The sequence below is a fragment of the Bos indicus genome, chromosome 9 (genome assembly GCF_029378745.1).
Source record: "Bos indicus isolate NIAB-ARS_2022 breed Sahiwal x Tharparkar chromosome 9, NIAB-ARS_B.indTharparkar_mat_pri_1.0, whole genome shotgun sequence".
NCBI lineage: Eukaryota > Metazoa > Chordata > Mammalia > Artiodactyla > Bovidae > Bos > Bos indicus.
Window position 1 is genome coordinate 84,179,357 of NC_091768.1, and position 13,661 is coordinate 84,193,017.

Below are 13,661 nucleotides of genomic sequence, written 5' to 3' on the forward strand. Positions count from 1 at the left end.
AGCTCTTTGCATCAGGTGGCCAAAGTACTGAAGCTTCAGCTTCGGCATCAGTCCTTATGATGAATATTCAGGATTGATTTCTTTTAGGATTAACTTGTTTGATCTCCTTGCAGTCCAAAGGATTCTCAAGAGTCTTCTCCAACACCATATCAAAAGCATCAATTTTTTGGTGCTCAACCTTCTTCATGGTCCAACTTTCACATCCATACATGACTACTGGAAAAACCATAGCTTTGACTATACAGACCTATATGGCAAAGTAATGTCTGTGCTTTTTAATATGTTGTCTAGGTTTGTCATAGCTTTTCTTTCAAGGAGTAAGCATTTTTTAATTTCATGGCTGCAGTCGCCATCTGCAGTGACTTTGGAGTCCAAGAAAATAAAGTCTCTCACTATTTCCATTGTTCCCTATCTATTTGCCATGAAGTATGGGACTGGATGCCTGATCTTAGTTTTCTGAATGCTGACTTTTAAGTCAACTTTTTCACTCTCCTCTTTCACGTTCCTTGAAAGTCTCTTTAGTTATCCTATTTGGCTTTCATTAAACATTCTTCATAACACTCTTCCTTCTTTCTACTCTCTCCTTGTTCTGTTCCATCTCTAATGCTTCTCTTGTGTTCAGTTCAGTTTTCAGTTCATTTCAGTCACTCAGTCATGTCCAGCTCTTTGCGACCCCATAAACCACAGCACGCCAGGCCTCCCTGTCCATCACCAACTCCCAGAGTCCACCCAAACCCATGTTCATTGAGTTGGTGATGCCATCCAACCATCTCATCCACTGTCGTCCCCTTCTCCTCCTGCCATTGATCTTTCCCAGCATCAGGGTCTTTTCCAGTGAGTCAGCTCTTCGCATCAGGTGGCCAAAGTATTGGAGTTTCAGCTTCAGCATCAGTCCTTCTGATGAATACCCAGGACTGGTCTCCTTTAGAATGGACTGGTTGGATCTCTTTGTAGTCCTCTTTGCAGGACTCTCAAGAGTCTTCTCCAACACCACAGTTCAAAAGCATCAATTCTTTGGCGCTCAGCTTTCTTTATAGTCCAACTCTCACATCCATACATGACCACTGGAAAAACCATAGCCTTGAATAGATGGACCTTTGTTGACAAAGTAATGTCTCTGCTTTTGAATATGCTATCTAGGTTGGTCATAACTTTCCTTCCAAGGAATAAGTGTCTTTTAATGTCATGGCTGCAATCACCATCTGCAGTGATTTTGGAACCCCCACAAAATAAAGTCAGCCACTGTTTCCACTGTTTCCCCATCTATCTGCCATGAAGTGATGGGACCAGATGCCATGATCTTAGTTTTCTGAATGTTTAGTTTTAAGCCAAATTTTTCACTCTCCTCTTTCACTTTCTCTTATGTATATTTCTCCTTATCTGCCAACTCATCCTTCTTTTCATACTTATCTATATATTCTCATATCTCCCTGAGAATACATAGATAAGTAGTCCTCATCATGGACTCCACTCTCTTTCATTTATCAGATCTTTGGTTTTAATTCCCACACACTTCTCATCTTTGTGCCCTCCTCTTTATTCTCAGCGTCCTCCACTACTTCGTAGTTTCATTATATTTTATCTACAGAAACACTGTGTTTCTGGAATACATTTCTCCATTATATTCACTCTTTTTCTTCATGTTTTCTATTTCTTTCTCTCTTTCTCTATCACCTTATTCAGTACATGTGTGTTAGTCGCTCAGTTGTGTCCAGCTGTTTGTGACCATCATGGACTGTAGCCCTCCAGGCTCCTCTGTCCATGGAATTCTCCAGGCAAGAATACTGGGGTGCATATCATACCATTTTCTAGGAGATATTCCTGACCCAGGGTTAAAGCCGGGTCTCCCACATTGCAGGCAGATTTTTTACCATCTAAGCCACCAGGGAAGCCCCTATTCATTACAAATCCATCCTTTACTACTGGAATAGTTACCTTTCTAACACACGTGATTAAATATGTGATTAAATACGTGATTCCCTTTCATTGAAATTTGGGAGATCGAAGCGTCAGCTGAATTGATTCCTGCTGATGGGAAATAGATGGGGAAACAGTGGAAACAGTGTCAGACTTTATTTTTGGGGGCTCCAAAATCACTGCAGATGGCAATTGCAGCCATGAAACTAAAAGATGCTTACTCCTTGGAAGGAAAGTTATGACCAACCTAGATAGCATATTAAAAAGCAGAGACATTACTTTGCCAACAAAGGTCCGTGTAGTCAAGGCTATGGTTTTTCCAGTAGTCATGTATGGATATAAGAGTTGGACTGTGAAGAAAGCTGAGCACCGAAGAATTGATGCTTTTGAACCGTGGTGTTGGAGAAGACTCTTGAGAGTCCCTTGGACTCAAGGAGATCCAACCAGCCCATCCTAAAGGCAATCAGTCCTGGCTGTTCTTTGGAAGGAATGATGCTGAAGCCGAAACTCCAGTACTTTGGCCACCTCATGTGAAGAGTTGACTCATTGGAAAAGACTCTGATGCTGGGAGGGATTGGGGGCAGGAGGAAAAGGGGGCGATAGAGGATGAGATGGCTGGATGGCATCACCGACTCGATGGATGTGAGTTTGAGTGAACTCCGGGATTTGGTAATGGACAGGGAGGCCTGGCATGCTGCAATTCATGGGATTGCAAAGAGTTGGACACGACTGAGCGACTGAACTGAACTGAACTAAACTGATGGCTGTGAGGGAGAAAATACCCCATGCTCTCTCTTTTAGACGTTGCTGGTCATTGGAATTCTTTGGCTTGTAGATTTATAACCCTGGTCTTTGTATTCCTCTTCATGCACCATTCTCCCTGTGTCTCTCTCTTTCCAGATGTCTCATTTTCATAAGGTCCTCGTTTTAATTTGATGATTTCTGTGGGATAATATCTCCAAGAATGGGGGCATGGTGAGGTGCTAGGGTCTAGGACTCCAGCAGGTTTTTGAGAAGAAATAATTTAACCTATAACAAACAGTGACAGTGAATCCAGAGGGAAAATAAAGGATTTTAAGATATCAAGGAAGTGAAATGGACAATCTTGGTTGATTATGGTTTGACTTTGGAAACTGTTGGAGAATAAGTGTTGTTTACTTAAATAGAGGTTTCAGGAAGAGGACTCTATTTGCTGGTTGGGCAACAGAAGGATGATTAATTCATTTTTACATGTTAAACTTGGTAGACCAGTGAAATGTATGAGAGATATTGCATAGGGGTGCTGGGCTGGAAACATGGATTTGGAAATGAGTATTCTGTTTCTGCCCGTTGAAGTGGCTGGGAAAATTTGTACAAAAAGAGTCAGATACTGGACAGAATATTAAGATTCTCTGATATTTATGAGAATGTTGATGTGAGAGAAGTCTAAAAAAAACACCCTTGAATTAGGGGGTACAAAATTGTTATGCCCATGGGGAAAGGTTTTTGAAGAAAGAAGAAATGAGGGTTGATTCAACCCTGTCAAATTCCCCTGAGAGATGAAGGAAGATGAGAACTGAGATTTCTCTAGGGTAGTGACAAGCTGCTTGAAACCATGGCAAGAGCAAGTTTAGCACCTTGTCGGGGGCAGAGTAGGGTGTTGTGAGTGAGTGGAAGGTGATGAGCTGAGACAGTAGAAGTTGACAACTCTTCTTAGACTGTAAGCTGGGGAGTAAAATAGAGCTGAGGCTGAACAGCAGGGTTGATTGAAGATATTTTTCAGTTTGGTTTTTGTCTTGTTTTGATCTGTTTTTAAACAGGTGAGACCTCCTTGGGTACAAAAGCCAAACTCAAGAAGTAGTAAAGTGAGGAAATAAGATACAGAGGAGAGAAGAGAGAAAAGCAAATTTGTAGAGACACTGAAAGTTTATAGAATCCTGAGCATTTGCTAGGATTCACCTAAAGTAGGAAAGAACCCCAACAAAAAGACTAGAGATCTTAGACTGCATTAAGGGACAGAGTTAGGAATTTTCGTTATTTTTCCAAGAGGTTCCCAACCGGTATGGTTAAAGGGTGAGAGCACAGGTGACAAGTACTACTTTTGATTTCTATTTTTGTGGCTCCAAGAAAACACTTGACAGTGAAGTTTTGAAAGCTACTGCCAGTTGTGGTCTTTGTTCCACTGGAGAGGAGGGCATGATGGAAAGGTGCCATGTGGCAGTAGTTTGCAATCTATCAAATTTTATAGTACATACCATATCTAAATAAAACATTACATATCTCTGCTTGGGATGTGACAGTAATAAACACCTCATACATAATTTCATTTTACCCGAGCATACTGGGATCTTTGACCAAAGTCTGTAATAGCACTAACATTTCCAGGATTTTAACTGACTGTATAAAGTAGGTTTACTTGTAGATTATCATATCAGTAAATGATACAATTTCCTTAGTGATTTGAAGAAAAGACTGTTGATAAAGATGAATGTTTTTCTTTACAGGTATTCAGTTAAAGTTGCATTGCCACATCCTGTTACAATACAGGTACGCACATCCAAACCAGACGTATTCATCAAGCTACAGATCTTAGAAAACGAAGAAGTTATCGTGAGCTCTACTGGGAAGGGTCAAGCTATCATACCGGCAATTAACTTCCTGGGGAATGAGAAAGCCTTGAGCTCCCAGTGTAAGTGTGGCTTTTAAAATTGGTCATATATAGATTCATAAACAGATATTTATATAACTGATGGTTAAAATGTTTTAAGATAAAATAGCAAGTAAAATCAGTAAAATTTGATACCATAGTATTTTTAGAAAACTATTGCATTTGTGCATGACATTAATCCCTGAAGAGCAATAGATTTGTTATAATTGTACTTTAAAGGCTTTATTATTTGAGCTCTCTCAGATTTTCAAATAAGAAATAGATTTTTATTATTTTGAAAGAATTTTTAAAATTAATTAATTTATTTTAATTAGAGGCTAATTACTTTACAATATTGTAGTGGTTTTTGCGAAACATCGATATGAGTCAGCCACGGGTGCACGTGTTCCCCATCCAGAACCCCCTCCCACCTTCCTCCCCATCCCATCCCCCAGGGTCATCCCCATGCACCAGCCCTGAGAGCCCTGCCTTATGTATCGAACCTGAACTGGCGATCTGCTTCACATATGATAATATACACGTCTCAACGCTACCCTCAAATCATCCCACCCTCGCCTTTTCCCAGAGTCCAAAAGACTGTTCTTTACATCTGTGCCTCTTTTTTTACTTTTATTCCAAATTCACTATTTTTAGAAAATATTCTACTTATTAAAATTAATAAAAATGTTGAAATTATTACCTGCAGTGTAATAGTCACCAGAGCTTTTAACTAATAAAATTATTTCTGAAATAAGGGATAACAGTGATACAGTAAGATATATTCATTTATTTTAATAACTTGATTATGACTACAAAAGTAACACATGCCCAATGTAGAAAGCTGAAAAATATAAAATTATAAACAAGGCAGCAAGAAATCCTTTGTAATCATACAACCCAGAACAAAGAAATACTGTTAGCATATTAGCTCTTACACCTCTACTGTCCATTTTTACATTCTCATTTTAAACAAAAGTAGAATATTACCAGTTTTGGTAATTGATATTTGTTTTTCTTATTTGTGACATTGGTGGGGGTCTTCAAACCTATGTTAAATAAGAGTGATGATGATATACTTCTAATTCTTAAATAGGAAGGCTTAGAGCATTTACCATTCAGTATGATGTTTGTTGTTGACTTCTGATAAATACCCTTGGTAATATTTAAGAAAGTTTCTCTCTATTGATAATTAAGGATTTTAGTATAGGTTTGAAACTTTATTGGTTACTTCTTTGTTTATAAAAATCATCAAATTTTATCCCTTTGAGTCTCATAAATTAATTTTTAATTTGGAATACATTCTTGAAATAAAACTTATTTATCCATGATGTTTCAATATAATCCCATGTTTTGAATATACTATTTTATCTGGTTTGTTAGATATTTTCCCTTTAACTTTTAACTATTATAATATTTTTACAATTTCCAAAAAGTGTTTTAGCTGGTCTTTTGTTGTTAATATCTACTTAAACTTTTGGAGTTAGTGTGATTTATATATGTTCTATTTTTAGCATTGGATAGATGTTTTCACTGTGAACTAATTCAAATCAGTTTTGGTTAGTATTACATTGAGGTTTATAAAGAACACTTATTCTCCATTTTGGAGGTAAATGATTTGATGTCTAAATACATGTGCACCAGCACACACATTCTCTGTCTCTCTCTCTATATATATAATAAAAAGAAAACTTGCTAATTGCAATATTTAAAATTTCAGTTGTCATTTACATTTTATCTTATTGGCTTGTAATTTTTTGAAAAATGTTAAGATCTATTTTAGTTGTAAAATGTGTACAAATTTATCCCTAATATTTTCCAGTTTACATATCTATATGTTACATTGTTAGTTGCAAAAAGTTCTGCATTTGCTTTATATTTATTTATATGCTGTATTTTTTAAATAAATATAAAGCAGTATTTTTCAACTTTAATAGATTGTATGATAGTAATGCTGGTTCTTCATTTGTTATCATTTGTCTGTTCATTTTGGTTCACACATTTAGCTTTTCAACCTTTCTCTTATAAATGGGTATTTTTTTCCACTTAATCTAAGATTCTGATCTCTGAAATGGGGTGATGTAATCCACTTACATTTATTTGATAAGCTTGCTTTTTCTGCCTTCGTGCTTTATTTTAAAATTGATTATACTGTCTAGCTGATCTTTGCATAGCTATGTGGTGGCTGGCATTCTTCCTGATCTCTCATTTTTCCCAATAGCGTTTATGCTGATTATCTCAAGTATATAAGCAAATCACTAAAAAGAATTTACCTGTTGCCTATTTTCTAATATTCATATGTTTCTTTTCTTCCTCCTTTTTAAAATAAATGCAACCAAATCAGGACTCTTTTTCTCCTCTGTTATTGACCCTGGAAACTGTTATTGCTGCCCAGGGACATTCCTTTCCAATATGAATGAAAATCTGGAGGAGCAGAGAATTGAGAAGACACTACATTGTAATGACACAATTAGGGCACAGATGTCACGCTTTAGACACAGGAAGGTGGGAAATTCCCTATTATATCAGTAACACAATGAGCTTAGTTAAAATTCTAATTCAGATCATGCCTCCTTTCCTCCCATCTTTTTCCCTTTATCCCTGAACATCCTCTAGATCATCTTCAGTACTAGTTCATGTTTCTGCTTTGTGGCTTTTCATGCCAATCTGCCTGCACCATTTCTATATATTTATTTGGATAAGCCCAAATAACAAAATATAATATTTATACATATTTCTCTTCAAGTATGTTAAGACCAGTAAGGGTACTATTAGGTTTTGCTAGTCCAAATTCCACTCTTACTCTTGAAGATGACTTTGTTTTCTTTTCTCTAATCCATGCTGTGCAGATTTTTTGTTGTTGTTTTTTGCTTTACTTCATGCAGGAACACTGTAATTCCCCAAAACTTCAGCAGGTACTGTGGGCAATTCTCCTATCCTGTTTACAGCCTTACATCTTTTCTTTAAGTAACTAGTTGCCCCAAACATTATTCTCCAAAGTTTTTGATTTATATTCATAGAGGCAAACACTGTAGTTTATCATATCAGTTTAGTTCAGGTCAGTTGCTCAGTCATGTCCGACTCTTTGCAACCCCATGGACTGCTGCATGCTATGCTTCACTGTCCATCACCAACTCCTCAAGCTTGCTTAAATTCCTGTCCATTGAGTCGGTGGTGCCATCCAACCATCTCATCCTCTGTTGTCCCCATCTCCTCCTGCTTGTATAGCTTATCATTATTTCATTTTAAAATTTAGCATTTTATGGCTGAGTAATATTCAGTTCAGTCCAGTTACTCAGTCTTGTCTGACTCTGTGACTGAGTAATATTACTCAGCCATAACAAGGAATGCATTTGAGTCCGTTCTAATGAGGTGGATGAACATAGAACCTATTATGCAGAGTGAAGTGAATCAGAAAGAGAAAGATAAATACTGTATTCTAACACATATATACAGAATCTAGAAAAGTGGTACTGAAGAATTTATTTACAGGGCAACAGTGGAGAAACAGACATAGAGAATAGACTTATGGTCATGGGGAGAGGGGAAGAAAGGGTGAGGTGTATGGAAAGAGTAACATGGAAACTGACATCACCATATGTAAAATAGATAGCTAAAGGGAGTTGGTTGTATGGCTCCGGAAACTCAAACAGGGGCTCTGCATCAACCTAGATGGGTAGGATGGGGAGGGACATGGGAGGGAGTTTCAAAAGGGAGAGGATATAAGTATACCTATGGCCTATTCATGGTGAGGTTTGACAGAAAACAGCAAAATTCTATAAAGAAATTATCCTTCAAAAAAATTAATTTTTTAAAAAGTTAGCTTTAGCAAGAGAATCACACATAACCATTTGACACAATGGTATTTTTTTACTTCTGGCCAAGAAAGTGACAGCGATGGAGGAGAAAGATAATGAGAACATAATTCACAAATTGACCCCAAATTAGAGCCATTATCCAAGAATGTTCTTCTTTTACAAGATGCTTCTATTTCATAATTGTATTTTCTAAATGAACTTTAACACAATATTTTAAATTTCCACTGAAACCAAAAAAATCATTTTCCTTCTGATTGCTTTGAATATATAGATTAATTATACCTTCATAGTATTGAATTTCTATGCAAGTAAAGGCTATTTATTTCCATCTATTCAGGACTTCTTTATGGTTCACAGAAAAGATTGCAAATTTTCTCCGCAGATTTGATAGATTAGCTATCATAAATTAGATATTTTCTTTATTTAGATGTCAGACAGACTCTAGTTTTAAAGAATGCTATTAGTTTATGTTTATGAATCATATAAGCAGATATTGAAATTTCTTTTCCTTTCTAAATGTTTTTTAAGGTGCTTCTCTTGGAAACATATCCATTTATGAATTTTTTACTGTATGTATTTCTGGAAGGCCCCCACCAAAAATACATGCAAAAAATGTGTTTATGTGTGTTATATTTGTAGTGAAATGGGACATGACAGATTAAGTTATATATTCTGTAAGCAAACACGGAAAAGTAAAGTGTTAAGTCTCTCAGTAGTGTCTGACTCTGAGATCCCACAGATTATAGCCCGCCAGGTTCCTCTGTCCATGGGATTCTCCAGGCAAGAATATTGGAGTGGGTTGCCATTTCCTTCTCCAGAGAATCTTCCAGACCCAGCGATCAAACCCAGGTCTCTTGAATCACAGGCAGTTTCTTTACCATCTGAGCCACCAGGGAAGCCTGTAAACAAACATTATATGATACTAAAGAAGGAATAAATTCCATTGCAAAGATATTGAAGGCTTTTAAATGAGCTAGGAACAAAAATCTTAAGCCTCTTTAGGTTTTTTGCTATCTCATGGAAATTTTAAAAGCATGTCTGTATATCTCATATACTTATTAGGAATAATATCAGTACTCATGCTGTAAGGGTAATATAAAATTCATAATTTTCCACAAAATTTTCTTCAGTTCAGTTCAGTCGTTCAGTCGTGCCCAACTCTTTGTGACCCCATGAACCCCAGCACACCAGGCCTCCCTGTCCATCACCAACTCCCAGAGTCCACCCAAACCCATGTCCATTGAGTCAGTGATGCCATCCATCCATCTCATCCTCTGTCATCCCCTTCTCCTCCGGCTCTCAATCTTTCCCAACATCAGAGTCTTTTCCAATGAGTCAACTCTTCGCATGAGGTGGCCAAAGTATTGGAGTTTCAGCTTTAGCATCAGTCCTTCCAATGAATATTCAGGACTGATACCCTTTAGGATGGACTGGTTGGATCTCCTTGCAGTCCAAGGGACTCTCAAGAATCTTCTCCAACACCACAGTTCAAAAGCATCAGTTCTTTGGTGCTCAGCTTTCTTCACAGTCCAACTCTCACATCCATACGTGACCACTGGAAAAACCATAGCCTTGACTAGACGGACCTTTGTTGGCAAACTAATGTCTCTGCTTTTCAATATGCTATCTAGGTTGGTCATAACTTTCCTTCAAATCTAAGCAATTGAGGATTTGAGGAAGAAATATGGATGAATAGTAGTATAACATTATATTTCATATAGTTGTATAAGGTTCAAAATTGTTGATGATTTTTCAAAATTAATGCAAGCAGTCTCCTACTGATAGTAATGTGTTATCATTCTAATCATTAGTTTATATAAATAGTACTTAAATTTTTAAAGAAATCTGAATAGACATTTTTCTAAACATATAATATGCATGTATTAGATAAATGCTTAGAATTAGAACTGTTGAGTCACTGGGTACAGACAGTAGTGATTTTGGTATATATTGTCAAATTACCCTCTGTTGAGTTTCATAAATTTATCTTCTTTTACCTATGCCCCTGAATGACAGGGTTATCATATTTTTTGGTTCTTCATATTTCTGGTTTCAATTTGAATGCTAAAAATTTATTTATATTTTGCTTACCATTAGAGTGGTTTAAGTGTATTTTTATATATTTTATATATCACCTTTTAATATTTCCTTCTTTGAAAAAAATTTTGAGTGCTTTGCCCATTTTTTTATTGGAATTAGTTGTTTTTTTCTAATTTATGTGTCAGTCAGTCAGCTCAGTCACTCAGTCATGTCCGACTCTTTGTGACCCCATGAATCGCAGCACACCAGGCCTCCCTGTCCATCACCAACTCCCGGAGTTCACCCAGACTCACGTCCATCGAGTCAGTGATGCCATCCAGCCATCTCATCCTCTGTCGTCCGCTTCTCCTCCTGCCCCCAATCCCTCCCAGCATCAGAGTCTTTTCCAATGAGTCAACTCTTCTCATGAGGTGGCCAAAGTACTGGAATTTCAGCTTTAGCTGAAGAACACCCAGGGCTAATCTCCTTCAGAATGGACTGGTTGGATCTCCTTGCAGTCCAAGGGACTCTCAAGAGTCTTCTCCAACACCATAGTTCAAAAGCATCAATTTATGTGTAGACTATCATATATTAAAGAAAATGTTTTCTTTATTTTATATTTGTTTCAAATATTTTTCATAACAGTGGGTTATGAATGATTAAGTACACACTTGAAGGAATTAATGAGGGAAAGAATAGGGACTTTGTGTGATTCATTTTTAATTTTTTATTGAAGTATAATCTACATAGAGCAAAAAAATAAATCTAAGTTGATGAGTTTTGATAAGTTTATCCATCAGTGTGACCTACACTCTTAACAAGATATGGAACATTTCTGTTACCCAGAAGAATTCCCTCAGGCTATTTCTATTCAATTTCCCAACACCCAAAGAGGCAAGCACTGTTCACATTCCCATCACAATAAACTAGTTTTGCATCTTCTAAAACTCCATAAAATGTAAATGCTCTTTTAGCACACTCAATGTAATGTTTTTAAGATACATATATGTTGTGCTACTCCATTCCCTTTTGTACTGTTGAATGTTATTCCATTGTATGGATATACCATATGGTTTATAGCTTTAGATTTTTATTGGAATTTTGTTAAACTTGGGGAACATTGGCATCTTAACAAAACTGAGTTTTCTGGTTCATGAACATATATCTTTAATTTCTCTCAACAATGTTTCATGCCCTCAATGTACAGATTTCACAACTAGTTTATTAAATTTCTATGTAAGAAATTTATTTTTATGGGAACTCCATCTAGGACTAAGAACTTATGTAGATTATACCATTTGATAGCTGTATTTAATTAACAAATCATGTGAGTAATATAATGGTACTTGTATGATTTGTCAATTATCAAATAATATAGACATTAAAAATTACAATAACATGCATGTGGATAGTATTAAACACTGAAGTAGTCAGAACATGTGGTTTTAGTTTATTGTCATTCAAACGGCACATGAATGAGAATTTGTTGAATTACATTCTTATAGCAATCAGTGGTTGCTCAGAAAATGCATTGTTCTATCCAAGTCATACACCATTACAGTGTTTCTTCAAAACCAGGATATTTCCTAGAAGCCAGTGATGTTTTTTATCTCATGAAAAAATAAATTGACCTGTCCCTTTGAATGTGTTTTATAAGGATATAATAAATAACACAGTAATGATTATATATTTCTGTAAACATAGTATTCTTTAGAAAATAATGTTGAAAGTCTACTCAGGAGTAATCTTCCTTAACCCTTTAAAATTTATATTTCATATGGAAGTATCTTCATATTAGTTATTCATTAAAATATCAATGTCCTACAGTTGGTATGACATATTTAATTTTTAAATGTTGAAGCCCCATCATGAATAATAAAAAATGTTATATAATTAGAAGACTAAGAAGGGGCTTGTCATACAATTTTGTGAATATACTTCATGTTATTTGACCAGAAATGTCATCCCTAAAAATTTTGAGTAGTAATTATTTACCAAACTTAAAATTTTCTATAAATATTAATTTTTCTTTAAGACAAAAAAAATTATAGCTAGAACTTTGGTCTTTCTCTGCAACTAGATAATTTAGTGTTAAATAGTATGACTTGTTTTATTATTATTATATAGTCTTTTCAGTCCACATTGGAAACCGGTTTGTGTTATTTCTTTCTTAAGCTGTCAGTTCTGTCCTCCCTGCTTGGTTTTTAAGTAGACGTTATAACTTGACCTTCCCTGGTGGCTCAGACAGTAAAGCGTCTGTCTACAATGTGGGAGACCTGGGTTCGATCCCTGGGTCGGGAAGTTCCCTGGAGAAGGAAATGGCAACCCACTCCAGTACTCTTGCCTGGAAAATCCCATGGACAGAGGAGCCTGGTGTCCATGGGGTCGAAAACAGTCAGACACGACTGAGCGACTTCACTTTCACTTTCAATGATTATGTATTCCACATATTTTAACATAAACAATATTTCTCATATTCAGCCAGCAAGCAAATTCTTTCAGCTCATGCTGCTTTAAAGAAAGAGCAAGATTTATACATCAAGAAAAAATCTGCAGGAGGTCAGAAATCCTATAAAAGGCCTGGAAGTGCAATAGTAGACACTGGTCAGCCTATTATGGATGAAGATACCAGCTATATACCCACTATAGACGAAAATGCTAGCACACCACAGCAGGTAATTAACATTTAGAAGATTTATTCAATTGTACTACTCCTAAAGCTCAACATAAATCATAACAATTATTTTCCTAAAATTGAAGAAATATAGGACAATGTATATAATTTAAAGCAGCAAATAAAAACATGATTTATCCATTGGAGATCAAGAAAATAAATTAATTGAAAGAAATAAAAACAAAATGTCAAAACCAAGTCCTAATATGACAGTAATTGGGCCTCTCTGGTGGCTCAGCATAAAGAATCCACCTGCCAATGTAGGATGCTCGAGTTTGATCCCCAGGTCAGGGAGATCCCCTGGGAAAAGAAATGGCAAGCCTCCAGTATTCTTGCCTGGAGAATGCCATAGACAAAGGAGCCTGGTGGGCTACAGTCTATGGGACATGACTATAGTTGGACACAACTGAGCAACTGAGCATACACAGAATTACATAGAAAAATCAATTAGTAGTTAATATTTGAATATTTTAACACATACTTTTCAGAAAAGAGTGAATTAAGTTGAAAAACAAAATACATTTGATCAGTAGGATTTGAAATATTAAGTATAAACTTAATCTTTTAGATTTCTAAATAGAACACTTCACCTCATAAAAAGTAAATATAC

General features: G+C 36.1%; 1 protein-coding gene across 6 annotated transcripts in view; it reads left to right on the forward strand.

Annotated features, from left to right (window-relative positions):
• The window catches only part of ADGB (androglobin), a 193,602-nt gene that overhangs the window by 134,810 nt on the left and 45,131 nt on the right, over window positions 1–13,661 (forward strand). For 4 of the 6 annotated variants that reach the window (XR_011568515.1, XM_070796318.1, XM_070796316.1 and 1 more), the window contains exons 27-28: window positions 4,401–4,585; window positions 12,859–13,052. Coding sequence is in view for 4 of the 6 variants with exons in the window: in XM_070796318.1 (XP_070652419.1) it covers window positions 4,401–4,585; window positions 12,859–13,052 (379 nt within the window). In the remaining 2 variants the exon portion in view is untranslated. The remainder of the gene's footprint in view (window positions 1–4,400; window positions 4,586–12,858; window positions 13,053–13,661) is intronic. The other 2 variants (XR_011568516.1, XM_070796317.1) reach the window with 1 other exon arrangement.